The 25,836-nt window shown below is 34.3% G+C and overlaps 1 protein-coding gene across 2 annotated transcripts; it reads left to right on the forward strand.

Moving 5' to 3' along the window:
• The first annotated feature begins 2,406 nt into the window (after window positions 1–2,406).
• Window positions 2,407–22,999, forward strand: LOC120152638 (glutathione reductase, chloroplastic-like). Of its 2 annotated transcripts, XM_039164828.1 has the most exons (17): window positions 2,407–2,448; window positions 2,589–2,735; window positions 3,458–3,522; window positions 3,613–3,682; window positions 4,399–4,470; window positions 4,565–4,768; window positions 5,608–5,681; window positions 5,764–5,847; window positions 6,220–6,307; window positions 6,401–6,482; window positions 16,162–16,235; window positions 19,846–19,953; window positions 20,099–20,163; window positions 20,382–20,495; window positions 21,221–21,320; window positions 22,140–22,193; window positions 22,672–22,767. In XM_039164828.1, the coding sequence occupies exons 2-17, from the start codon at window positions 2,595–2,597 to the stop codon at window positions 22,765–22,767; spliced, it is 1,491 nt and encodes a 496-aa protein (XP_039020759.1). In that variant the 5' UTR covers window positions 2,407–2,448; window positions 2,589–2,594. The 2 variants fall into 2 exon arrangements, with proteins under 2 accessions (XP_039020759.1, XP_039020758.1); XM_039164827.1 differs by lacking the exon at window positions 2,407–2,448 and having other exon boundaries at window positions 2,595–2,735; window positions 22,672–22,999.
• The last annotated feature ends 2,837 nt before the right edge of the window (window positions 23,000–25,836 follow it).

Below are 25,836 nucleotides of genomic sequence, written 5' to 3' on the forward strand. Positions count from 1 at the left end.
TCAATAGGCCAAAAGTTTTGGGATCTTTCTCTAATGGTCTCCAAATTTGATTCAAGCTTGATTTCATCTTCTACAACCCATTTTCATTCATTTGTAATCATTTATATATCAAAACAAATAAAAAATCAACATTTTTTCATGAACACCCAAAGTGGCTGAAAATTCAAACAAGTTCCTCTAAGTGCTTTAAATCAACTTTTAAGCTTGTATATAATTCAATAACACTTCCACTCTTATTTCATCTTATTTCATTGATTTCTCACTTCCCCTTCATCCACCCTAAAAACTCATTTTCACATTTCAACATGAAACAAAGCAATACTTATACTAATTTGTAGAGAATTTAGTATAGGTAATTTTCTTATTTCACAAAGTCCTAAAACTCAACAAAATATACCAAAATGTAAAATAAATCTTGGCTCACCTTAGGTATGGAGGTCTCGGGTAGCTGCTGGAGAATAAGAGCAGATTTCTTGAAATTTCCATGCAAATATCTCTAATTTGGGAATTTTAAATTAATTAAAAATTTCATTTTGGCCCAAATATCAAAATTGCCATGAATGAATCCAAGTATTTACTTCCATGCGACCCTTCTATCTCCAATTTAATAATTTTAAATAAAAATAAAAATCCCACTTATCAATTTTCCTATTTACCCTTTCAATTTTCCAAAAATCCAATTTAGTAACTAAATTCCACTGTTTCATTAAAGCAGATTAAATTCTTTTAATTTGACTGATCCACTTCATTTTTTCACATTAAAAGTACTAAAACAACATTTCTAACCTAATACTACCATCATTCAAATTTTGTAAATTTTTGATTCGATCCGGATATCCGATTATTTTACCGAACTTTACCCATTAATAACTTTTCCTACAAATTTCAGATCGAAAATCTGACAGACACAAAATCCTTCTTTTAAGGTAAACTATCCATTTATGGGACCAAAATATATAACTTTACAAAATTACACAACTCCTTGAATTTTTCTTATTTTATACTTTAGCCACCAACTTTCAAAATTTACCTTTTAGTCAGTTGTTGAAATTTTTGGGGTATTACAAATTTTATCATTATGTCTTATTTTTTAGTTAAGATCAAATTAAAACAAATTGTAAAGGTTGCATGTTAAATTTGAAATCATGTCAAATTTATTCATTGTTACATCATTGGTCGTTAAATTTTAATGATAACGAACTAACTTGTTAATTTTTTAAATGAGATAATAATTTTATACATTTTTATAGTTAAATGACTAAAAAAGTGTTTTATAGTTAACACATTTTTTCTTTGTATTATTCCTCACTAAACTTTATTCTCTCTCCTATTTTGCTCACTCAACTTTCAATTTTTCTATTTTTCTCATTGAACTTTACAAATTGAATTATTTTGCTCATTAGAGCATTAAGCTTGTAACAATTGGATGACATGACTTTTTTTATTAATATATAATGATGATATATATATATATTTATTAATATTTAATTATGATATGTAATATTTAAAACAAAATAAAAATAAAAATTCTTAAAATTTATTCCTAAACCCTAATCCCAAATTACAACCCCACCCACGCCACCCTCACCCTCCAACTCCCACCGTCTCAGCCTCTTACCATCATTGTCTATCTCAACCGAAGCTTCCACCGTCACTTTTTCTCACCATTGGAAAACACTCTCTATAAACATCACTTCTAAATTCTATGTAAAATCATAATATCTATAAATAAAACATTGAAACATCAAAACAAAATCTCATTGATGAGAAAACAAAAATGCAATAAAAGTAAAACAAGGGGAAAACTGAGAATATAGGGAAGAGGGGACACGAGAGGAGTGAGAACGATAGGTCGATGTTGAACAGTAAAGGAAAATAACAAAAAATTGAAAGATTCAATGTTAGATCCATGAAATTTAAGGGGTTTTAGGTTAAATGGACACTAGATTTGCATTCAAGAGAAAAAAATGAGTTTGTTGGAAAAATTTGGGGCTTATTGGCCACTATTAACGGTGAAGAGTGTGATGATCAGACGTGACAAATGATGGTCGGAGTTATACCATGTCGAGAGAAAATGAAACAAATAAAAAGGAGAAGAATATAAGGAAAGAAGGAGAATGAATGAGATGAAGGAAATTTTATATTTTTATATAGATGAAAAACGACGTCGTTTTGGTATAAATTTAGTTTTTTAAAGTGACTTTGTTTTGATATTGTGTGACATGTCATAATGTCGTTTATTATTTAACAACAGGGTTACAAAAACAGGAGCAATGCCAAAGTTTAGTGAGCAAAATAAAAAAATTGAAAGTTAGGTGAGCAAAATAGAAGAGAGAGTAAAGTTAAGTGAAGAAAATGTAATTTATCCAAATTTCAATTCCTTTTAAAACCCTAGACAATCTTCCTTTTCTTTTTTTTCCCAATCTCCAGCCCCACTCACTCACTGAGGTAATATCCTTTCATTTCGAAATCCATTTTTTTTCTTCAAAAATTATTATTATATCGAGATCTTCCAACAAGTGGCTGACGCTTTTTTTTTTTGACTCTGTTATTGTTTTACTGGTGGAATCCGTGTTTCCATTTCGAAGTAAATCATGGCCAGGAAGATATTAGTTGATGAAGAAATGGACCAAACCAATAAAGAGGAGGCTCATTATGATTTCGACTTGTTTGTTATCGGCGCCGGAAGCGGTGGCGTTCGTGCTGCCAGATTCTCCGCTAACTTTGGAGCTAAGGTATCTCAAGTTTCTAGCTTCTCTTATTTTAAGCAAATCGGATTTGTTCGAACATTTGTCAACTTCTTAATCTTTTTGCTTGATAAATACTGGTTTTCATATAATGCACATGGTGATCGGTTCTAAGTTGGATGCTTTTCCACAAATTGGACTAAAATATTCTTCAAATTAGTTACAGAGGAGAGTATACAATTTAAAAGCTTTTTGTTTTGGGTCAGTGTGATAAATTGAATAGATATTAAGTGTAAGCTAAAGGTGTTTTTCATTTATGTTCTTGTATTTTTTTTCCTGGGGCTGTAGTGGTTGTTCAGCTTAATGGAAATTTTTTAATGAGATGGATCACTTAAACCTCAATATTTTAAATTTGTTTATGTCAAAATATGACATTGATCTGTTTAATCTTTCCTGTTTTCTGTTGCATTAAGATATTTACTATAAATCACAAATTATTTTGTTGGCCAGTTTCTTTTTCATTAATTTTTTTAAAATCTTAATAGCTTCATTTGTTCTCCCATTTAATTTTGATCACTAAACTATGTCTGCATTTTCATTTTGCTGTGATGGAGTGTTGGCCATTAACTTCTCGCTCTTGTTCACATCGTTTCTTGAATTTAGTTTTTTTCCATTTTCTAAAAATTTCTTTATAAATACTGGTTCTTTTGGGTATTAATTCAATTTTTATATTTCTATATCTGTTAGTTAAACAAATTTCATGTTTTAAGGTTGGGATTTGCGAGCTCCCATTTCATCCAATCAGTTCAGAAGTCATTGGAGGAGTTGGTGGGACGTAAGTTAATCATTTTTGAACTTAAACAGTTTTTCTGTGTCTTTAAGCTGCTATGTTTGCGTATAATTTTCTCTCAATTTTGTTTCATAGGTGTGTTATACGTGGTTGTGTCCCCAAAAAGATTTTGGTTTATGGAGCAACGTTTGGAGGTGAACTTGAGGTGAGACTGTGATTTATTTTGGAATCGCATTTGATTGAAAATATGTAAATAAATGATAACTTCATAGAAAGTTTAATATGTACTTCATCAGTCTTGATAAATTGAGAGTGTCACGATCTTTCTGTAAGTATCAAACTATTCAATCTGTTTACTGATGTCTTATGTAATGGTTGGACCACTAGGACATGTATAGCTTTCTAGCCATTGCCACTCCGGTCATTATAACTCTTATATAACTTCAGATTTGGCTCTATTTTGAAAGAAATAAGTAGCAAGCTAGATTTTTTCAGGCTATAACCTCTCCAATAGGAATATATCTACTTTTCCATGAGCCCTCTTGAGTTTCAGGCTATAACATTTCCTTTAGGAATATACTCACTTTTCCTTGAGCCCTCTTGAAAATTCCATTCTGGTTTGATTGTTCTCTGTCCTGTTATTGCTCTGATTTTATTTTTGTGGAAAATAAGTAAAGATGTGGGTGACAGAGGTAGCAGTCCACTTTATATGCAGTGTTTGTAGTTATCATGAAAATATATTTATTTTTTCATTAATGTTTCTTGATTTATATGTTCAGCTAGTTCCCTCCCTCCCATCTTTTTCGTTAGATTCTTTTCTTGAACTTGTCTAAATTCAGATGTTTTCTGGCATGGAGAAATCTAAGGTATCTAGTTAGCCACATGGAAATGTTTGATAAATGTATACAATTTTCTTTCTAGGATGCCCGGAATTATGGGTGGGAGTTGAATGAGAAGCTCGATTTTAATTGGAAGAAGCTTCTTCATAAAAAGGTTCTTTGTGTTATCCTTCTGTTCCATTTGCATATATATATATATATATATATATTCTCATTTTCTAATTTTCTTTTACCTTCTGAATTTGTAGACTGATGAAATAATCAGATTAAATGGAATATACAAACGGTTATTGTCAAATGCTGGTGTTAAGTTGTTTGAAGGGGAGGGAAAGATTGTAGGTCCAAATGAAGTTGAGCTGACACAGTTGGATGGAACTAAACTCTCCTATTCAGCTAAGCATATACTTATTGCAACTGGCAGCAGGGCTCACCGTCCTCTTATTCCTGGGCAGGTATACACACTGATTCCCTTCTAGAATTATCAATTGTTGATTCAACGTGACGAATTTGGTAATGCGTAGTCCATAGCAATACGTAGCCTTACGATTAGCATTTCATTTATTGCAGCAAAGGCTTGTATAAACAAACCTCTCGTAACTGATAGACCTGTGATTCCGGGTTGAAAATCTATTTTAATTGCTTTTAAGTTGTGTTTTTTACTGGAAGCCAATTACCTTGATGTTAAGTTGGTAGCAAGATATGCCATAGAGGCAATATTTAAATTTATGGAGTGCGTACCTTTAAAGGCAGTATGATTTAGAATAGTGGAGTGTGTGTCCTAATTTATTGCACTACGTAGCCTTACGATTAGCATTTCATTTATTGCAGCAAAGGCTTGTATAAACAAACCTTTTGTAACTGATAGACCTGTGATTCCGGGTTGAAAATCTATTTTAATTGCTTTTAAGTTGTGTTTTTTACTGGAAGCCTATTACCTTGATGTTAAGTTGGTAGCAAGATATGCCATAGAGGCAATATTTAAATTTATGGAGTGCGTACCTTTAAAGGCAGTATGGTTTGTATATCGTTGCAGGTATGCAAATTTGGTTCATTGGGTGCATATTGCGATTTTCACTCCATTATTTGTGAACTTTAGCATTTTGTTTAGAATCTTTCTATTGTTACAAGAATATTGGGTTTTAGTTTCTCTTGCTGTCTTCTTCCGCTTCATCGTTTTTGTTTGTAATTTGTGTTAGAAATATGTTAGCTACCACATTGTTATGTTTTTAAAGCAGAATGGTTATCATTCTCCTTTTTTTTGTTTCTCAACTCTCCTTGTTTTATGTTTTAGGAGTTGGGCATAACTTCTGATGAAGCTTTGAGTTTGGAGGACTTGCCTAAGCGTGCTGTTGTATTCGGAGGAGGGTACGATAGATTTCCTATTTCCGTGTTTGTTCTTTCATCTGTTTAGTTTGCTAACATCCCAAGATGACTTATACTCGTCTAGGTACATTGCTGTTGAGTTTGCATCAATCTGGAGAGGGCTGGGTGCTGATGTAAATCTCTTTTTCAGAAGGGAGCTTCCTTTGAGGTCGTTATCCAGTCTGATCTTATTTATTAGTGCCATATTTTCTTGTATTTCATAAGAACTCCCAGATCTGATCTAAGTTAATTTTATTTGATGTATTTTCACCAGTCCTATAGTGACTGCAATTGCTTTACATGTTTACTCATAAAGTGTTAAGAAATTTCTGCTTCACACTTTTTTTGTGCCTCTGTTGTTTTCATGGGCATCTCATTTGGAAGTTATCGCAATTCTAACCTGTCATTGATTTTGTGTAATTTCTTAAAAGGATTTAAAGATATTCTTAAGAAAATTACCAAGACTGTTATGAAATAGGATGAGATAGGCTGTGGGTCTATACTTGAGACTATTGATAAAAAAATTATGTCAATGCTGCAGAGGGTTTGATGATGAAATGAGGGCAGTGGTTGCAAGAAATCTGGAAGCAAGGGGAGTTAATTTGCATGCACAGACGAATTTGACTGAGGTTCTCATTTGTCAATTTTATTCAGGTTTTCTTTTATTCTCCATCATATCTGTTACTTTCTGCTAATATATGTTTTTATATCTATGAATTCAGTTGGTTAAAACAGATAATGGCATAAAAGTTATTACAGATCACGGTGAGGAGTTTATAGCAGATGTTGTACTATTCGCTACAGGTAATTGCAACCCTCTTTCAAGACTTAAATAATTTCTCATTTTCCTATCCTTGTTCAGTTCTTTCTGTTTTGCTTCTCTTTGTATCTTGTATAATTTACTATTGGTGTCTAAAAGACCTTCCTTTTCTGTTCTTGGATGATGGCAATAGCCATTGCACCGTTTAGTAGGGGTGAGCAAATAGTCGAATAAATTGAACTAACCGAATAAATCAAACTGATTTAAACAAAATTTCGGTTTATATGGTTAACTTGTAAGGTTTCGGCGGTTTATTTGGTTCAGCTTTGGAAATCCAAACCGCATAAAATAGAATAATTTTTTTTCGAATAATAAATTGTATGTATATGTTTAATTAATTTATTCCAAATATAGAATTAAATACCTAAATATGAAATAGCTCAATCAGATTATTTAATCAATTGCATATAGATGTTTAATTTTATAATGATTTATTTTATAAACAGATCTTAGAAAACGTTAATTTTTTTTATCAGTTTGGTGTATTTGGTTTAGACTGTTATTTTGGTTCGTGAAGATAAATCATGTTATTTTGTTTTTGATAATAAAATCAATTTGGTTTTCGATATATAAAAATTGAATGGACCGAACTGACCAAATGCACACCTTTACTATTTATTACCATGGGTGCTCTTTTCGCAATAATAGTCAGCTTCTTGTCTTTGTGGTTACTATGAGTTCTAAATGTTTAGAGACTGAATGTCTTCCTTGCTTGCTTCATTTATATATTTTTTCATAAAATTGCCATTTAGCTCTCTCTCTCAATGTGTATATGCTCTATGTTAAATGCTTATTTTTTGGCCATTAAACAATATGTTTGGATGATCAAACTTACATGCAGTCATAATATTTTATTACTGGTTATGTTTGCAAATTGCAAGATAGAATATTGTGCTTGGCCTATTTGTTTTACTTGTTCTCTGAAGAATTCGAAAAGTAAATGCTCTGAACCATTGATCCCTTTATACAAGTACTTGCTATTATTTTGATGCACTTTATATAAGTACTTATTCATGGTCCTGATTAATAGTTTGAATGTCGGTTTTCTGAAAACGTTTTATATTTGATCTTTGACATGTTTTCACAAACTTGGCCTATTGATGGCTGTCATAAAGGCTACTACCTTATCTTAGGAAACTGCTAAACTAGGTAAGTGACTGATTTTAGGAATAATTCTTATTCCTTAGAGTTAGGGATTCTAACTAAATATAATATATTCACTAGGATATTAACATATTACATATTCTACTCTAATTTAGGAATCTAATCTCTGACACTTCTCCTCAAGCTGGAGCATGTATATCTTCTATCCTCAGCTTGCTTGTCAACTTCTGAAGATACTTACCAGGTAGACCCTTGGTAAGTATATATGCTACTTGATCTCTAGTGGCTAAACAGGGAGTACAAATTAGGTCATTGTCAAGTTTCTCTTTTATGAAATGTCTATCCACTTCAACATTTTTGTTTTGTCATGTTGAACTGGATTGTGAGCAATATTAATTGATGACTTGTCACAATATAGCTTCATTGGTCCACTCCATTTGACCTTCAAGTCTTCTAAAATAATCTTCAACCATAATAACTCACAAATTTCTAACGCCATAGTTTGAAATTCAGCTTCTGCACTGGATCTAGCCACAACATTCTGTTTTTTGCTCCTCTAAGTGACAAGGTTTCCTCCAAAAAAGGTGTAGTACCCTGAAGTTGACCTTCTATCAATTATGGAACCTGCGTAGTCTGCATCAGTATATGCTTCCAGAGTCAAGTCTCCTCCCCTTTTAAACAGAATTCTTTTGCCTGGTGTGCCCTTTAAGTACTGCAAAATTTGTGCCACAACCCTTAGACGTTAGGATTATGCATGAATTGGCTTACAACTCCAACAACATATGCTATGTTTGGTCTTGTGTGTGATAAATAAATAAGCCTTCCCACAAGTATATGAAATGAACCTCTATCAACTGTTGCATCATCATCCTTTGTCTCTCCAAGTTTGTGATTGACTTCTATTGGAGTTTCTGTTGGTTTACACCCTAGTTTTTCAGTCTCCTTCAACAAATCTAAAATGTACTTTTGTTGAGATAAAAATCCCCTGCTTTGAGTGTGCCACTTCAATCCTAAGGAAGTATTTTATTCTTCCAAGTTCCTTTACTTCAAACTCTTTTATAAGACACTTCTTCAGGTTGTCAATTCCTTCATCATCATTTCCTGTAACAATTATATCATCTGCATATACTAAAAGAACAATCACTTTCCCTAAAGAGGAGTGTTTCACAAACAATGTGTGATCTCCTTAGCTCTATTTGAAACCTTATCTTAGAATCACCTTAGTGAATCTCCCAAACCAAGCTCTAGGAGACTGTTTTAATTCATATAGAGCTTTTTTCAATCTGCAGAATGCCTTTCCAGTGCTTGAATCAAATCCTGGTGGTATATCCATGTACACATCCTCTTCAAGATCTCCATGCAAGAAGGCATTCTTAATGTCAAATTGTTGCAAATTCCATCCTTGAATAGCTCCCAAGGATAGTAAGACTCTTATTGTATTCATCTTTATAACAGGAGAAAAAGTTTGAAGGTAGTCTATCCCATAGGTTTGAGAATATCCCTTTGCCACCAATCTTTCTTTGTACCTCTCTAAGGAGCCATCTGATTTATACTTTATTGTAAACACCCATATGCACCTTATTGTTTTCTTCCCTTATGGCAGTTCCACCAAGTCCCATGTTTTATTCTTTTCGAGCACTTCCATTTTGTTTTTCATAGCCTCTTTCCAGTTCTTATTCTCTAATGCCTCATAAATAGTTTTAGGTTTATTAATGGCATTTAGGCTGGTGAGAAAAGCTTCGTGATTAGAGGATAGATTTTTGTAAGTCATGAATAAGTAGGAAGGATGTTTGTGGTACAAGCTCTTTTTCCTTTTTTAATAGTAATGAGAAATTCAAAATTAGAAGTAAATATAGTATTTCCCACATTATTTTGATCAGAAGGAGTTTCAGAGTGTACCTCAGATTGTGTAGGAGCAGGAGAAGGGGATGATTGAATCTGCATAGGTGTCTTCTTCCTTGAATAAATCAGTAAGGGACGAGTGGAGTCCTGAATGTTTGTCTGTGGTGTTTTGGGCTCTGGTTGGGGAGAAGCTGGAGTGGAAGTAAGTTGAGCAGACAGTTCAAGTTGTGTCTGTTGTTCAAAGTGTTGGATGGGTGTAGTAGGAAGGTCAATGAGGGGCTGAAGAAGGAAAAAATTTGTATCCCTATTTTCATTAAAAGATATCTCCCCCTGAAGATAAGGAACTTTTAAATAGCTCTCTTTTTCCACAAAATTAACATCAACAGAGGTGTAGTATCTCCTTGTAGGTGGATGATAGCACTTGTAACCTTTTTGGGTAGAAGAGTATCCAATAAATATGCATTTTAATGCCCTTGGATCGAATTTACCCCTGCCTTGTGAATGTATATGAACAAAAGCAACACACCCAAATATTCTAGGTTTTAGGTTAAGGGGTAGACTGAAATTTGGAAAAAAAATTGGTGAGGATTTGAATGGGACGTTGGTATTCAAGGGTTTTAGTTGGTAGTCTGTTTATCATGTAAGTGGTAGTCAACGCAGCCTCTCCCCAGTACTGTTTAGGACTTCTTTTTTGAAATAAAAGGGCTCTTGTTGTGGCAAAGACATGGCCATTCTTCCTTTCTGCTACCCCATTCTGTTGGGTAGTGTTTACACATGAGGATTCATGTATAATACCTTTTTCTAGTAAGTAGGGAGATAGGATTTGATTAATCCTTTACATTGTCAGAGCTGAATCTCTTTATTTCAGCCCCAAATTGAGTCTTAATCATGGTATAGAAGGTCTTAAAAGTGGAGCTAACATCAGATTTTTTCTTTATAAGGAAGATCTATGTAACTCGAGTACAATCATCTATAAACACTCAAACCATCTAGCCCATGTTATGTTAGGAATAGTAGAAGGCCCCCAAATATCACTATGAATAAGATTAAAAGGATTTGTTGACTTTTTATTGCTTGCTGGGTAGGAAGATCTTTTATTTTTTGCAAGTTCACACACTTCACAATGAAATTCTTCAATATTTAAAGACTTGAACAAAGAGGGAAACATAGTCTTTAAAATCTTAAAAGGTGAATAACCAAGTTGAAAATGGTGTAGCCAGATTTGGTCTTTATTGGTTGTAGATTCATATAAAAAGGATAATGGTTGGCTATTCAAGGCTCCAACTGGTCCACTATTGTCTTCAAGGTAGTATAAACAGTTTACTTCCCTAGCACACCTAATTATCCTTTTCGTTTCTTGCTCATGAAAAATGCATTGTGTTGGATGAAACAAAACACTTATGTTGACATCTTTAATAAGCTTTTGAATGGATATAAGGCTAGTAAATAGTTTGGGAAAATGTAGAACATTTTTAAGTAATAAGGTTCCATTTATGGAAATATCCCCTTGGCCAACAACAGTTATCATGGTGTCATCTACAAATGTCATCTTTTTATTGTTAGGATAGGGTGTGTAAGTAAGAAATTTGAGTGAGGAATTGGTCTTATGGTCTGTGGCTCTAGAGTCGATTACCCAAGAATTTGGGAAGGTATATGGCAGGATGTTTCCAAGACATTAGAACCTTGAGAAAAGGAAGAAAATATACCTGTGAAAACCAGATTACATGTACCTGCAGAGGAAGGTTTCTCCAAGGATTCCAGTAGATTCTTTAGCATTTCTACTTCTTATCTGTTGAACTCAACAGGCTGTTATTCATGTTCCTTAACTACTTGTTTGGTTGTATAAGCTTTGCCTTGTCCTCTTGATGAACCTTTTTTCTCTATAAGATTCTTTATTGTTGACTGTGTTTTCCCATGTAAGTTCCAACACTTTTCTCTAGTATGGCGAGTTTTCTTACAGTAAGTGCACCGTAAAGAATCCCTGTTTACTGCTCTTGCTGCTTTAATGCCCTGTTGCTTCAGTGCCCTGCTGCTCCAGTCGTGTTGGTTCCTCAGTTACAGCCCTAGTAACCAAGGCTGAACTTTCTACTTGATTGTTTTCAACCATCATCACTCCTCTTCTTCCTTCCTCAACTCGACTGATATAAATAGTTTCATTCAGTGAGGTTAAGTCTTCTTTTCCTAGAATCTGGACTCTCACTGCATCAAATTCTATATTTAGTCTAGCAAGAAAATCATAAATTTTATCCTTTTCGACAAACCTTTTTAGGACAACTGCATCTTCACTGCACTTCATATCAATGCATTGACTCCTGCCACAGATTTTGTAGCATGTTAGAATATTCTGTAATTGATTTGTTCCCTTGGTTGGTGTAAGAAATCTTGCTCTTAATTTCATATATCTGGGCAGCATCTCGGACCTTCGAATAGGTTTGTTTCACAACCTCCCATATCTCCTAGGTTGTCCTTAGAAACATACAAGTGTCACTTATCTCAGGTACCATTGAGTTCCATAACCAAGACATAACTAGCGAGTCTTGTTCATCCCAAGCCTTGAATTTAGGATCTCCTTCCTTAGGACTCGTTCCAAGAAGATGGCTGAGTTTACCACTCCCTTTTAGGAAAGCTCGAACCAATTGGGACCTCTTGAGATAGTTTTACCGTTTAACCTATAGGCAGCTTGTATGTTTTGTAAGTCACTAACTGGAATTGGGTGACTTCCTTTACTCATTGTGCCTCCTTGAACTGTTTCTGTATTGCTAGTCTTCCACATCACCCATATTCTTGTTGGGGATATATCTCACACTTTAAAGGAAGGATAAGACTTAAAAGGGACTGTTAAGCAACGATGATTTAACCCAGAACAGAGAGCTTTTGTCGCTCTGATACCATGTCAAAAAGGCTTATTTATGTGAATTTCTCACTTGATTAATGTAGGAGAATTACATGGTTTAAATGTACACACTACTGCATTATCTTAGGAAACTGCTAAACTATGTAAGTGATTGATTCTAGGAATAAATCTTATTCCTTAGAGTTAGGTATTCTATTTAAATACAATATATTCACTAGGATATTAATGTGAAATGATATTTTTCTGATGAAGGCAGTAAGTACTTTTATTCAAGGAAAAAATTCCATGTTTTTTACAAAAGGATATATAGGATATTTATATACAAGAATTAGAGATCTAGATAAGATAGGAGTCATCTACAAATTAGGAGATAGTTTTAGAGTTAAGTTAGGACACAGTTTGATTCAAAAACTATTCACACTCCCTCTCAAGCTGGGGAGTAAATATTGTAAAGACCCAGCTTGGATGTAATTTCGTCAAAGGTAATCCTTGGAAGTGCCTTGGTTAATACATCAGCTAGCTGGTTTTGTGAAGAGACGTAGTTTAGTTTCACAGTTTCGTCATTTACTTTTTCTGCAATGAAGTGTTTGTCGATCTCCACATGTTTGGTTCTGTCGTGGTGTACCGGATTCTTTGCAATGCTTATCGCAGATTTGCTAACACTCTAAAGTTCAAAATAGTTGTTGTCATAAACCAAGTAGCCTTTATAATGTTCCCTTTTTACTGGGTTTTCAACTTTACTCAATTTCAAGTTAATTTCCTTAGGAGTTTCCGAGGGCTTAAAATTTGTCATTCCATTTTTAGAAAATAAGTCTATACTATACTTTCTTTGATTTATGACCATTCTTCTCATGATCTCGCTACTTACATGCCTAGGAAATGTCTCAGAGTTCCCAAATCTTTGGTTTTAAACTCTTTTGCTAGTAATGTATTCAACTTTTCGATTTCTACTAAGTCATCACCTGTGATGATGATATCATCAACATAGACAATCAAGATTGACTTCTTATCAGGAGTAGATTTTACAAACAGAGTGTGATCGGATTGACACTGTTTGTAGTTGTCTTGTAACATTACCTTCGTGAATCTATCAAACCAAGCTCGTGGTGATTGTTTTAGACCATATAAGGATTTCAACAATTTACATACTCGGTTATTTCCAGAATGGATTCCTGGTGGAACTTGCATATAGACCTATTCTTCCAGATTGCCATTGAGGAATGCATTTTTTTTAACTCTAGTTGGTGAAGTATCCAATCCTTGTTCACCGCCAAGGATAATAGAACTCGAACAGTGTTAAGTTTTGCAACTGGAGCAAATGTCTCTTGATAGTCAACTCCATAAAAGTTTGAGTGAACCCCTTTGCCACAAGTCTAACCTTATATCTCTCAATTTTTTCATCTGCCTTGAATTTCACAGTAAAGATCCATTTGCAGACGACTGATTTTTTGTTTTCTGGTAGATTAACGATCACCCAAGTTTTGTTGTTTTCTAGAGCTGAAATATCTTCTTCAACTGCCTTCTTCCGCTTAGGACTTTTCTTTGCATCCTCTATGGTTTGTGGAATGTGAATATGATCAACTTGAGCTGTGAAAGTCTTAAAACCATACAATAGTTTTCCATAAGCAACAAATTTACTAATAGGATGAGTTGTACATCGTCTAACTCCCTTTCTTTGAGCAATTAGTAACTCACTAGTATCAATTACCACATTTAACTTACTTTGGCCACCATCTGCTCTGTCTGTCGATGGATTTAAACCTAGTTCTAGCTCTTGACAATGCATTGGCTGCGGTGTAGAAGGTAAAATTTGTTTGGGTCGTCTTTTGTAGGTGAGAATATTAGTAGATGGCTTGGGTGTTTCATGAGAGTTTGAGATTAAGGATTGGTTTTCATTATCAGATGTGGTGGTGTTAAGAGGTTGTAAAGTGGTAGTTTTTTCAATAGAAGATGGACTGATGGGTAACTCAGTAATAATCGGTAAAAATTGAAATTCAGACTCACTCTCCCCTTGGATTTTGGTTTTTGAGAAGAATTGTGTATGCTCTTGAAAAGTGACATCCATAGGAGTGAAGAATCGTTTTGTAGGAGAGTAGCAACGATAACCTTTCTGAAGGGATGAATAACGAACAAAGACACACCGAATTGCTCGAGCGTCAAGTTTAGATTTATGACGATTGTGGTCATGGACAAAAGTAGTACAACCAAAGACACGAAGAGGAATAGAATAGGTAAAAGGTTTGAAATGAGGAAATTTGGTGGAAAGAATATCCCGGGGACACTAAAGGAAGAACTTTCAACGGGTGGAGGAAGCACCAGAGAGCAACAGCTTTCTTTGCGGCGAACTTCAGAGAACACCTTTCGAAGAGACAGAAGAGGCTTGATGCCCAGAATCTGGCCACGGACATCATCAAGAGAGACGAAAAACCCCGATAGGAATTGAAAAATACATCATTTTCCAAGTAGCCCTTTGTAGAGTTTGACATCTACACCGGTTTGCCAATCGGGAGACTCAAACAGATCAATTTGCTGCCATAAGCGAGTCAACTGAGTGAAGTATTGGGTAACAGTGAGATCGCCCTGCTTCAAGTCATTGATTCGACATTCAATGGCATACAGATCGGATGAGTTTTCCTGATTAAAGTACGTCTCCTTGGCAACGTTTCAGATTTCCGAGGCGGTGGTGTAGAGCATGAAATTTGTGCTAATGTCAGGCAACATAAAGTTGAGGAGCCAAGACATAATCGTGGTGTTCTTGGTGAGCCAAGTGTCGTCGTATAGGGGGCATATTGTCAGAGAGATATTGTTGTTTCCGATTACTGGTGATGAACAGAAGCACAGATTGAGACCAGACAATCTAATTCTCACCATTTAGACGATGAAAAGTAATGGACGAGGAAACTGAGTCGGAAGGAGACGACTGAACAATGGAAGTTTCAGCCTTGGATGACAGGTTGGACGAAGAAGGATATGCCATGACTGTCGAGGAATTGAGAGCTTGGGATATGTTGCTAACTAGCAGGGGACACTGCTATAAGTGACAATCGAAGACTTGAGGAGATCGACGCTAGGATGAGTGTTGAATCGGCTGTGCGGCGAAGAGACAGTGTTGGCCGAATAGTTACCAAACAACAGCGGAACAGTTACCAAACAATGGTTGAAGTAGATGGCCGTAATAGACGGGAAGTGATGCCGCTGTGATGAGGACAACACTGTAAGGGAGACACCGTGATGAAGAAAACTTGCCCGATGAAGTAGCAATCTGATTGGGAAGCGTTGGGCCGGCGGCGTGACGAGAGCAGTACGACGAGGAGAGCAGCGCTGCGACTGGAGCGGCTCTGCGAGAAGAGCAACACTGTGATGGAAGTGACTCAGCAAGGAGGACGGGTAGCAGGGTGTTGGGATTTTTATGGGTGAGAAAACGGCAGTGCAAAGAAAACACACTGCCGGTCGGATTTCTATCAAACGGCGGTGGGAGCAAAGCTGAGATCGACGCCAGCGACTGATACCATGTGAAAAGATATTTTTCTGATGAAGACAATAAGTGCTTTTATTCAAGGAAAAAATTCCACGTTTTTTTATAAGAGGATACATAGGATATTTAATACAAGAATTATTGATCTAGATAAGATGGGAGTCATCTACAAATTAAGAGAGAGTTTTAGAGTTAAGTTAGGACACATAGTTTGATTCAAACACTACTCACAATTAACAGATTACATAATCTACTCTAATTTAGGAATCTAATCTCTGACGATGGCCTACTATGTCATTATGAATATAAGTATTTTGTTTTGGCAGATATTTTGTTTTTTTTCATCAGTTTGTGAGTGTGCTAAATATTTTTCTTTTGTTTATTTCAGGAAGATTACCAAACTCTAAGAGGTTAAATTTGGAAGCTGTAGGCGTCGAACTTGATAACACTGGCGCTGTGAAGGTTAAATGATATGCCATCTCTTATTCTTATTTCTTATTTCTTAACATCAAACATTATTGAGGATGTGTTTGAACAACAACCAATTAATTGGATTTGGGTGCAATTGCTTTAATTACAAAAGTGTATCCTATTTGGGTAATCGTTAAAATTTGTGGGTCTCACAAATTGAGTGTAATTGAGGAACTCTAGTTATACTCTTCAATTTTTTTTGGGGGGGAGATTAGAGTAATGATGCACAGAATTAGCTTAATAACTTTCAAATTTTTTTATTCATTTTTAATTAATGGGCCCCACTAAATTTGTGTGCAATTACACTGTGTCAACAAAACATGTTTAGACCAACTCCATCGCATCGCTGGAGTGGTTACAATCTCCACTTTGGAGATGAATTTCAACTCCAGTCCATCGCCATTTTAGGCCATCTCCAGCCCATCGCCACTTTAGGCCATCTCCAACTCTCATCTCTATTCTACAACATCTCTATCTCTACTCTAAAGATGAAACAGTAATTCATCTCCAGCACTATCTCTACATTACCACCAACTTTACTTTATTCACAATATTTAACTATTATAATATTGATTTTGCAAATATAAAATAAAACATATACATTTCTAATAAATATCAAAATAAAAAGCGTAAATAAAACATTCATAAATAACATTGCAAAAATACAAATAAATAAGAAAATTACAATTCATAATAATAATGCGAAAAACATAAGTTGCATAATTATATATTTTAATTATCCGAATTAGAATATTCATTCCACAAATGCTCAATTAGTGCGTGACTTTGTCAACATTTTAGAAATGAAAAATATAAGAATTGTGATTTTTCTGAGGTGTGTTAGAAAAAATGTGATGCCGTCTATTTATAGAAAAAGTTGGTATAAAATTGAATTGTTGAGATTTAAAGAGTCAATTCTTAATCAATTAGTAGAATTGTTTTCACATGGATTGTGTTTTCTTGCAAACACATGTGAATGAACGGCTGAGATCAAAAGATTCTTTTCTTTATCAATGGTTGTAATCCAATTCACATCGATTGTGAATTAACGGCTGAGATCGAAAGATTCATTTCTTTATCAATTGTTGTAATCCAATTTACATGGATTGTGAATGAACGGTTGAGATCGAACGATTCCTTTCTTTATCAATGGTTGTAATCCAATTCACATGGATTGTGTTTTCTAAAAGCACATGCATTGTGGTTATAAATACCAACATATGCTCTAACCATTTCATCACTTCCAAACTCATTTGCTTATTATCATAATTCTCTCAGTTACAAAAATGAATTATGATTCTTCTCCTTCAAAATCACCCGATAATAGGTTAAAATCCATAATAGATGAGTGCGATGGAGAGCATCAAATAATTGTTGATCACATAGAAAGTGGTCGTCGTCTTATGCTAGGTGAAGGCCTACGCACTAGACGTACTCATGGGGGTTCAGTTCCAGGCCGAAGAACAATCTTTCGTGATCGAGAAGTAGCAGCAACCAACCTCTTCAACGACTATTTTTCAGAAAATCCAACATATAATGAAGAATAATTTCGTCAACGCTATCGAATGTCGCGGAATTTATTCTCACGCATTGTTGTTTCTGTCAAAGACCATGATCTTTATTTTCTGCAGCGAAGGGATGCAGCAGGGAAAGTGGGCTTGTCTACTTTACAAAAAATAATAGCTGCATTTCACATATTATCATATGCAACTCCGGCAGATGCAACTGACGAGTACAACAAAATTGGTGAGTCTACAACAATTAAATGTGTCAAGAGATTTTGCCGTGCTGTTTGAGAGGTATTTGGAGAACAATATTTAAGATCTCCCACTGCTGATGATGTTGCTAGATTACTTTATATTGGTCAGCAACGTGGTTTTCCAGTAATGTTAGGAAGTCTCGATTGCATGCACTGGAGATAAAAAAATTATCCAACAGCTTGGGCAGGACAATATGCCGGCCGAAGTGGATATCCAACAATTATTCTTGAAGCTGTAGCTGATTATGATTTGTGGATATGGCATGCATATTTTGGGATGCCAGGGGCCAACAATGATATTATTGTGTTGGAGACGTTAACCTTTTCACTAACCTTGCTAGAGGTATTGCTCCTCCTACACATTATGTCATTTGTGGAAAAGAGTACAATATGGGGTATTATCTAGCTGATGGTATATACCCCAATTGGGTGACTCTTGTGCAAACTATCCATGAGCCAATTGGTCACAAAAAGAAATATTTTGCGACAAAACAAGAAGCATGTCGAAAGGATGTCGAACGTGCATTTGAAGTTCTTCAAAGTCGATTTGCAATTGTGGCAAATCCAGCACGTTTTTGGAGCAAATATAATTTGAAAGATATTATGACTGCTTGCATAATATGATAATCGAGGGTGAACGAGATCTTAATTCTCCAATTGTAGAAGGAAGAGATGCGCCGCCTCCGAATGTCGAATTTGTTGAAGATGAGGAGACTAATTTCAAGAATTCCTTAACCGATTTAGGCAAAACAAAGATGCAAATGCTCATTTTGCTCTACGAAATGCACTAATTGAGCATTTGTAGAATGAATATTCTAATTCGGAGAATTAAAATATATAATTATGTAACTTTTGTTTTTTCGCATTATTATTATGAATTGTAATTTTCTTATTTATTTGTATTTTCGCAATGTTATTTATGAATGTTTTATTTAAGCTTTTTATCTTGATATTTATTAGAAATATATATGGTTTATTTTATATTTGCAAAATCAATATTATAATAGTTAAATATTGTGAATAAAGTAGAGTTGGTGGTAATATAGAGATAGTGCTGGAGATGAATTACTGTTTCATCTTTAGAGTAGAGATAGAGATGTTGTAGTGTAGAGATGACGGCTGGAGATGGCCTTAGGAATTATAATTCATTGTAGTTACAAGAGGGTGTAAATACATTTTCTTGCAATTATTCTGTGGTGTCCAAACAAACCCTAAGTTTTTTTTCTTCTTGAAATGAGTTGGCATCTGCTCGCTAGGTTCTTTACAAATAATGTTAGCTTGCATGATTATGATTTCATTGTGATTGATCTTAAGTGCCACACATCTGATGTTTTGTTTCTTTCTTTATTACTTGTTCCTTTTTGATAATATATTTTGACCGGTACCAGAGAGGATGTGCATTTGTACTCCTGATATAGTTTTAAGAAGGCTTCCCTTTACAAAGAACCATGTGTTGCTTTAGAGCTTATATTATATAAAGCTGAAATAGCCTTCTTTAAGGTACTTTGCCTCCTGATATCATTTTAAGAAGGCATGTCTTTAGAAAGAACTATGTGTAGCTTTGGAGCTGATATTATACAAGGCTGAAATAGCCTTCTTTAAGTTGCATTGAGTGTGGTACGTTTTTCTTTATTTGTGTACCTTGTTCATTTTGTCCATATCTTTGATCTATATATAAAAATGACTTATTTTCCTATTTTTGTTGTGAATGGTTTGTTGGATATTTAGTTGACATAATTATTTTAATTGCATCTGTATGTTCTATTGCCTGACAAATAACAGTGGCATGACCTAGTTGAATTTTTATTACAGTACTGATGTCAATCTATCTTCGTCTTGCAGGTGGATGAGTACTCACGCACTAACATCCCCAGTATCTGGGCTGTTGGTGATGTTACAAATCGGATGAACCTGACTCCAGTGGCCTTAATGGAAGGAACTTGCTTTGCGGCAAGTGTTTTTTCTGAGGCCCTTTCATTTTTACTGTACCTAGTTTTTTTTTTTAACAGAAGCAATCACATGTGATCACTTGAACAATCAATTTTTTTTAATGAAATTACATGTTTTACCTTTTTTTTTGGGAAAATGTTTTCAGAAAACTGTTTTTGGTGGGGAATCTAGCAAAGCGGACTACAGCAATATACCTTGTGCGGTTTTTAGGTAATGAGTTATATCTTGCAACACGCCTCTGGTGTTGGCATTGGTGTGTTGTGGTGTGTGTATGGATAATTTAGATATCTTTCTATGTGGATTGCATCCATTTTTCTGGTTGTGTCGAAATATAGTTATCTTTCTATGTAGTTAGTTTCCAACTTATTGTTTTTCATTCCACTTCTTTTTTCCTAAATTAGTTGCTATGCCCATTTGCTATTTTGCAGTATCCCTCCGCTTTCTGTTGTTGGTCTCAGTGAAGAGCAGGCTATTGAACAAGCAAATAGCGATGTTCTGGTTTTCACATCAACCTTCAATCCAATGAAGAACACCATATCTGGGTATGATGATGATTTTGAGATGTTGCACGAAAAAATAAATAGAAAGAAAGAAAATGTTAACCAGTACATAGTGGCATTGATTTGGTGATATTTGTAAAAAGAAATATTTTGCTTTTCTAAAATTTAGTAAAAGTAGTGCATTAACAATAATGTTGTTTCCTAAAATTATCGTTGAAGAATCCTTAACCAATACCTATAGGTTCCAGCTGAACAGATGCTAGATAAATATGTAGCAATCTATGGCTTCATTTGCATCTTTTACTGTATTATGTGGAGTCAAGAATTGTGTTTGGACGTGGAGACCTCATGTTTTATCACAAGTTTTTTTTATATTAGTTTCAAATATCAAAGTGACATTCCCATAAACGTTAAGGTGTTCAACATGGATAGTTTAGAGCACATTGAAGAGGTTGTATAATGTGGCTTTGGGATGCAATTTGACATTCTATGTATAATCGTATTTGAGGTTTCATGTTGTGGGTGTTGCTAAGTTTTTGGTCATGAAGGTGATTACATAAAGGATCAACTTTTATAAATCTGAATTTGGTTTTCTTTTTCTCGTTATTGATTTTGATGTTCTTGTTGTTTGGTTTTTGGCTTCTTTAGTAAGTGCCTTGCCACGTAATATATTTTTCAAATAATCTATTTTGTCTAATATTGTGTCACTTAAGTTTCTAATGTTTTCGTGTTTTGCAATTTCTGAATTTCTCTTCTTATGCTTCTAGACGGCAAGAAAAGACAGTCATGAAGTTAGTCGTTGATCAGGAGACTGACAAGGTACTCGGGGCATCTATGTGTGGGCCAGATTCACCTGAAATTATGCAGGTACCATGTTTGTTGGTTATTTTGATTTTTGTCTCCATGTTTCAGTATAAATACGTATGCCTTGGTAACTTAACTAAAGATTATGGTAAGCAATGTGAATGTAGTTGGTAATGTGGTCTGATTGGATTGAGCGAGTCCATTTTTGTCTTTTGCTGAATATTTTCTGGTCTGTGAATGATTTTGCCGTTTTCCTTGATGGAAAATCCAAGTACTCGAGAGTATTGAAAATCCTGATGACAAAGTGATGATTTTCTAGGTCATCATGAACTTCATAGAGACCTTGTTTGATCCATTATTTATTTTACTCTGACTCGGATGTGATTGTTGGATATGGGTCTCTGTTCTACACAGGGATAATTTTGTTTTCATGCATTCGGGGGTCTTTGAAGTGTCAGATCTTATGTATTTATATGTGTTGGAAATGGATATTTCAAGAAAATTGAGCTGGAGTAACATAGCTATTATTTTTGGAAATATTATGCAAATGGTAATGATTAGATAGACCCGTTGTCCTTGTGAACAAGGACAGACGTAAGAATTTATGTCAGGAGTGTGAACTTAAAAAATTATATTAAAAATTTAGAGGGTGCAAAATTAGATAATCCATATAAAAGATAAGATAATTTAAAATTTCTAGGGGTGCACCATCCCTGCTTGTGAATAGTTTTTCCTTGCATAAACTGCATCAGGGGAAATAGGTAATCCACACAATATGTCGCATGCATTATTTTCGCTTGCAATAGGGCTGCATTCTGGGAAAAGTTGAACCACATTTCATATTAGACCTGATAACGTTCTGATTCTGGTTTTTCTTTTTAGGGCATTGCTGTTGCACTAAAGTGTGGAGCGACTAAGGCACAATTTGACTGCACGGTAAGTTGAATTTGTGTAGAAAACAAGTTCTGTGTAGAAACAGAGTTTTCCGGATCTGGTAAACAGAGTTTTCCGGTTTTGGTAAACAGGGTTTTTTATTCTGAAATTATTTTTATTCAAAGAACAATTTCATATTACACAAGAGGATACATTGGATTTTTATATGCATGAATTAGAGACCTAGATAGGAGTCATCTTTTCTACAAATTAGGAGATAGTTTTAGAGATAAGTTAGGATTTAGAGTTTAACTTAAACACTACTTACATTCTGGTCCGACACATTCACTCCAATAGTATACATTGGATGGATTTAACATAAAGCTGCATTTGCTATTTTAAATCAATTCAGTAAAGGAGTTAGATTTTAGGTAGAGCCAATAAGTAGCAAATAGTTGAACCCATAGACTGAATTATGTGTTGCCATGTGCAAAGCTAGCTTTGACATAGTTGTAATGATCGGTGTAACTGATGTTTGAAGGTGGGGATTCATCCTTCGGCTGCTGAGGAGTTTGTGACCATGCGGTCTGTTTCAAGGCGCATCACCGTTAGTCGGAAATCAAAGACAAATCCGTAGACGATCCAGTCCAGTTTAAACATGTTCCACGCAACAAAAGGTAATAAGATGGTTTCATCATTATTCACAATGAAGGGCGTACTTTGTGTTGTATTAGTTCAAATAGATATGTACCCTTTAAAGTCATCAGTGTACTGAACCATTTGGATTAGCATCTTTGATTTATGATCTGAAATAATGAAAATTTTACATGATTTATGATCTGAAATAATGAAAATTTTATTCTGATGTTTCCCTATTGGATAACTTGTAAGTTGAGTACACTATCAAGGAACCCAAATTTATTTTTATCCAATTCATTGATAATCTGATTTTAACATTTCCAATTTTCCTGATCTCCCATGTCATATGCATATATCAGGAGTTAACAATTCCAAGTTAGAAGTGAGATCCAAATGTACAAATGAAAATTTCAAAGGCAAGAGCTATATATAATTATAGGCCTAAAATGAAAAAAAAAACACTAAATCAATGGCCTGAGTGAATCTATACCATGCATTTTTTTTCTTAGTTACAAAATTTATGTTTTTTTATTCTTAAAAAAGGGGAAAAAGACTTAAAAAAGAGACCATTCTTGGTGCATTCACCAATCAATATTGGTACTCAATGACAAGAAAGAGGTCATTGTTGCTGTATTCATCAATCAATACTGGTACTCAAAATGGTAGTAGCCTTCATAACCTGTTTTAATGACACCAAAAGTTAACACAAATAAGATGCTTTATAATCAAAAACCCGTATTGATGAGGTAATTATTTATAGGGTAAACTATATATTTAGTACCCCATTTATCACTTTGTTCTATTTTGGTCACTCAACTATTTTTTGTTTTAAAATCATACTTAACATTTAGTATCTCAACTGTCATTTTTGTTTTGTTTGGTCACCTAACTATTTTTTTAAAATCATATCTAACGTTATATTTTGGTTTCATTTTGATCACCCACTATTAAAAAAATTAGCGGTGATGCTGATGTGTCACCATAAGATAATGCCACATCATTATTAAAAAACAAAAAAAGACATGTTTACGTTTTGTTAAATTTTTAACGGCAGATGACCAAAATGAAGCCAAAACGTAACGTTAGGTATGATTTTGAAAAAAAAAATAATAGTTGAGTGACCAAAATGAAACCAAAACATAACATTAGTTATGATTTTAAAAAAATAGTTAGGTGACCAAACAGAAAAAAATGACAGTTGAGATACTAAACGTGTAGTTTACCCTTATTTAGAGGGGTGGGAGACGAAAGACCCTAAGGGAAGAAATGAGAGTGATCCTAATAGGTCTACAACCCATTATTTAAGTGTCGAATCGATTTTTCGTAGAAGGTGAAAAGGTGAGATTTTGAAAACCACATTAATTTTTAATTTACCTCTTTTAATTTAAAAATAAATGCGATTTAAAAAACCTCTCGTTTCGAAAAATTTTGGATTTCCTCTACGATCGAAAAAATATGGTTCAAAGAGTCGCCACCAATCTTTGATTAGGGTGTGATTGGGCACCCAAAAATGTTTGTTATTTTAAATAAAAATTAACTTTAATTAAAACAACAAATTAGGGTATGTGTTACCAAAATTCAAGTTCGGGAGTCGGTTACGTGCGGGGAAGGATTAGCACCCCCACAACGCCCTAAATCGGTACCTAGCCGATTAATTAACGTCTTTGCAATGAACTTTACAAATTCAAATTTAATTTAATTTTTGATCTCATAAAACAAGGATGTAAATTTAAAAACATTCAAAAGCACTCAAATAAATTAAATTAAAATTACCGAATCGTTTTAGAAAGATAAAGAATGTTCGATTATTTACAAATATCGAGACCAGATCTTAAAGATATAACAACCTTTTCTCGATATATTTAAATAAACGAACATTTCTTTTTCTCTCGTTCCCAAATTTTAGGTGACGGATCAATTTTTTTGTTTCACTTTCGGGATACACTTTTATTTTAAAATCATTAAAAGCGGACCTCAAATCAGTTATGACGGCCCACTTCAACAATTTTAAATTAAAAGGGTATTACCCTTAGTCCGATTATGTAATAGGTCGAGTTATGCAAATGAGGATATCACGCAAATTATGCAAAAAGTAGACGTCATGCCAAAATTAATTAAACAAAATTAAAAATATTATGCAATGTGACATACAAAAAATTATATGCATATATTTTAATTAAACATCATAAATTATGCATATTAACATATTATGTACAAATATGACTCAAATATAAAAACAAAATCATAACATACTAAACTATAAATTTTAAAAAAGATATATACATATTAGACTAATGACTAAGTCATATTAAACAGAATTTTACTATCTAAAATGCAAACAAAATGACAATTAAGGCATAAATACGAATATTACCATACTGAGTACTAACAATTATTACAAAGGATTAAAACCATAATAAAGCCAATATATGCAGGACTAAAATTAACATGCGAAAATTCAGAGGTTAAATGTCTAAAACTGCATAAATTAAATACAATTACAATTTGGACCAGATTTAATTGCGGGTAAAATAAAGTAACAAAATTAAAATATAGAAGACTCGACTCTAGGACTAAAATGACTTAAAACGAAACATTGTGTGGCCCCTAAGGTGATTAACCCACACGTGAAACGGGGTAAAAAAACGCTGTAGTTTTAATGCATACATATATATCAAACTTAATGTAAGTTTAACCCTAACTCTCATTTGCTCTCCTAACACTCCCCAACGCCGTTCTCTCTACCCATTTCCCTTCTATCCTCTTCTTCTACTTCTCTCTCGCCTCTTCTTTCGGCCCTCTGTGATAACCTTAAAGCCCTATACGGGCATGATTCACCTCCCCGACCATCACCGTGATAGTCACCAGCGATGAAGCACCCGAACCGACCTAATGAGCCTAGACGCCTCCTTCCTCTCTAACCCTCAACCAAAACGAACGACCAATGCCGCCTATAGACTCCGACGAGGGCCTAAACCGGTAAGGTAAGCTAAGCTGAACCTTTCCTTTAACTTCTCTTCTGATTTTGCTTCTAGTCTAAACAAGATTTTAAAACGTATGAAACCAA

Source organism: Hibiscus syriacus, unplaced genomic scaffold, assembly GCF_006381635.1.
Source record: "Hibiscus syriacus cultivar Baekdansim isolate YM2019G1 unplaced genomic scaffold, ASM638163v2 tig00111095_pilon, whole genome shotgun sequence".
NCBI classification, from domain to species: domain Eukaryota; kingdom Viridiplantae; phylum Streptophyta; class Magnoliopsida; order Malvales; family Malvaceae; genus Hibiscus; species Hibiscus syriacus.

Bases quoted from the DNA above. Each gene is read 5' to 3' on its own strand.
- LOC120152638 (XM_039164828.1), top strand. From the start codon at position 2,595: ATGGCCAGGAAGATATTAGTTGATGAAGAAATGGACCAAACCAATAAA. The intron at 6,483-16,161 runs GTAATTGCAACC...TGTTTATTTCAG, and splicing joins TGTTGTACTATTCGCTACAG to GAAGATTACCAAACTCTAAG. The intron at 16,236-19,845 runs GTTAAATGATAT...TTCGTCTTGCAG, and splicing joins ATAACACTGGCGCTGTGAAG to GTGGATGAGTACTCACGCAC.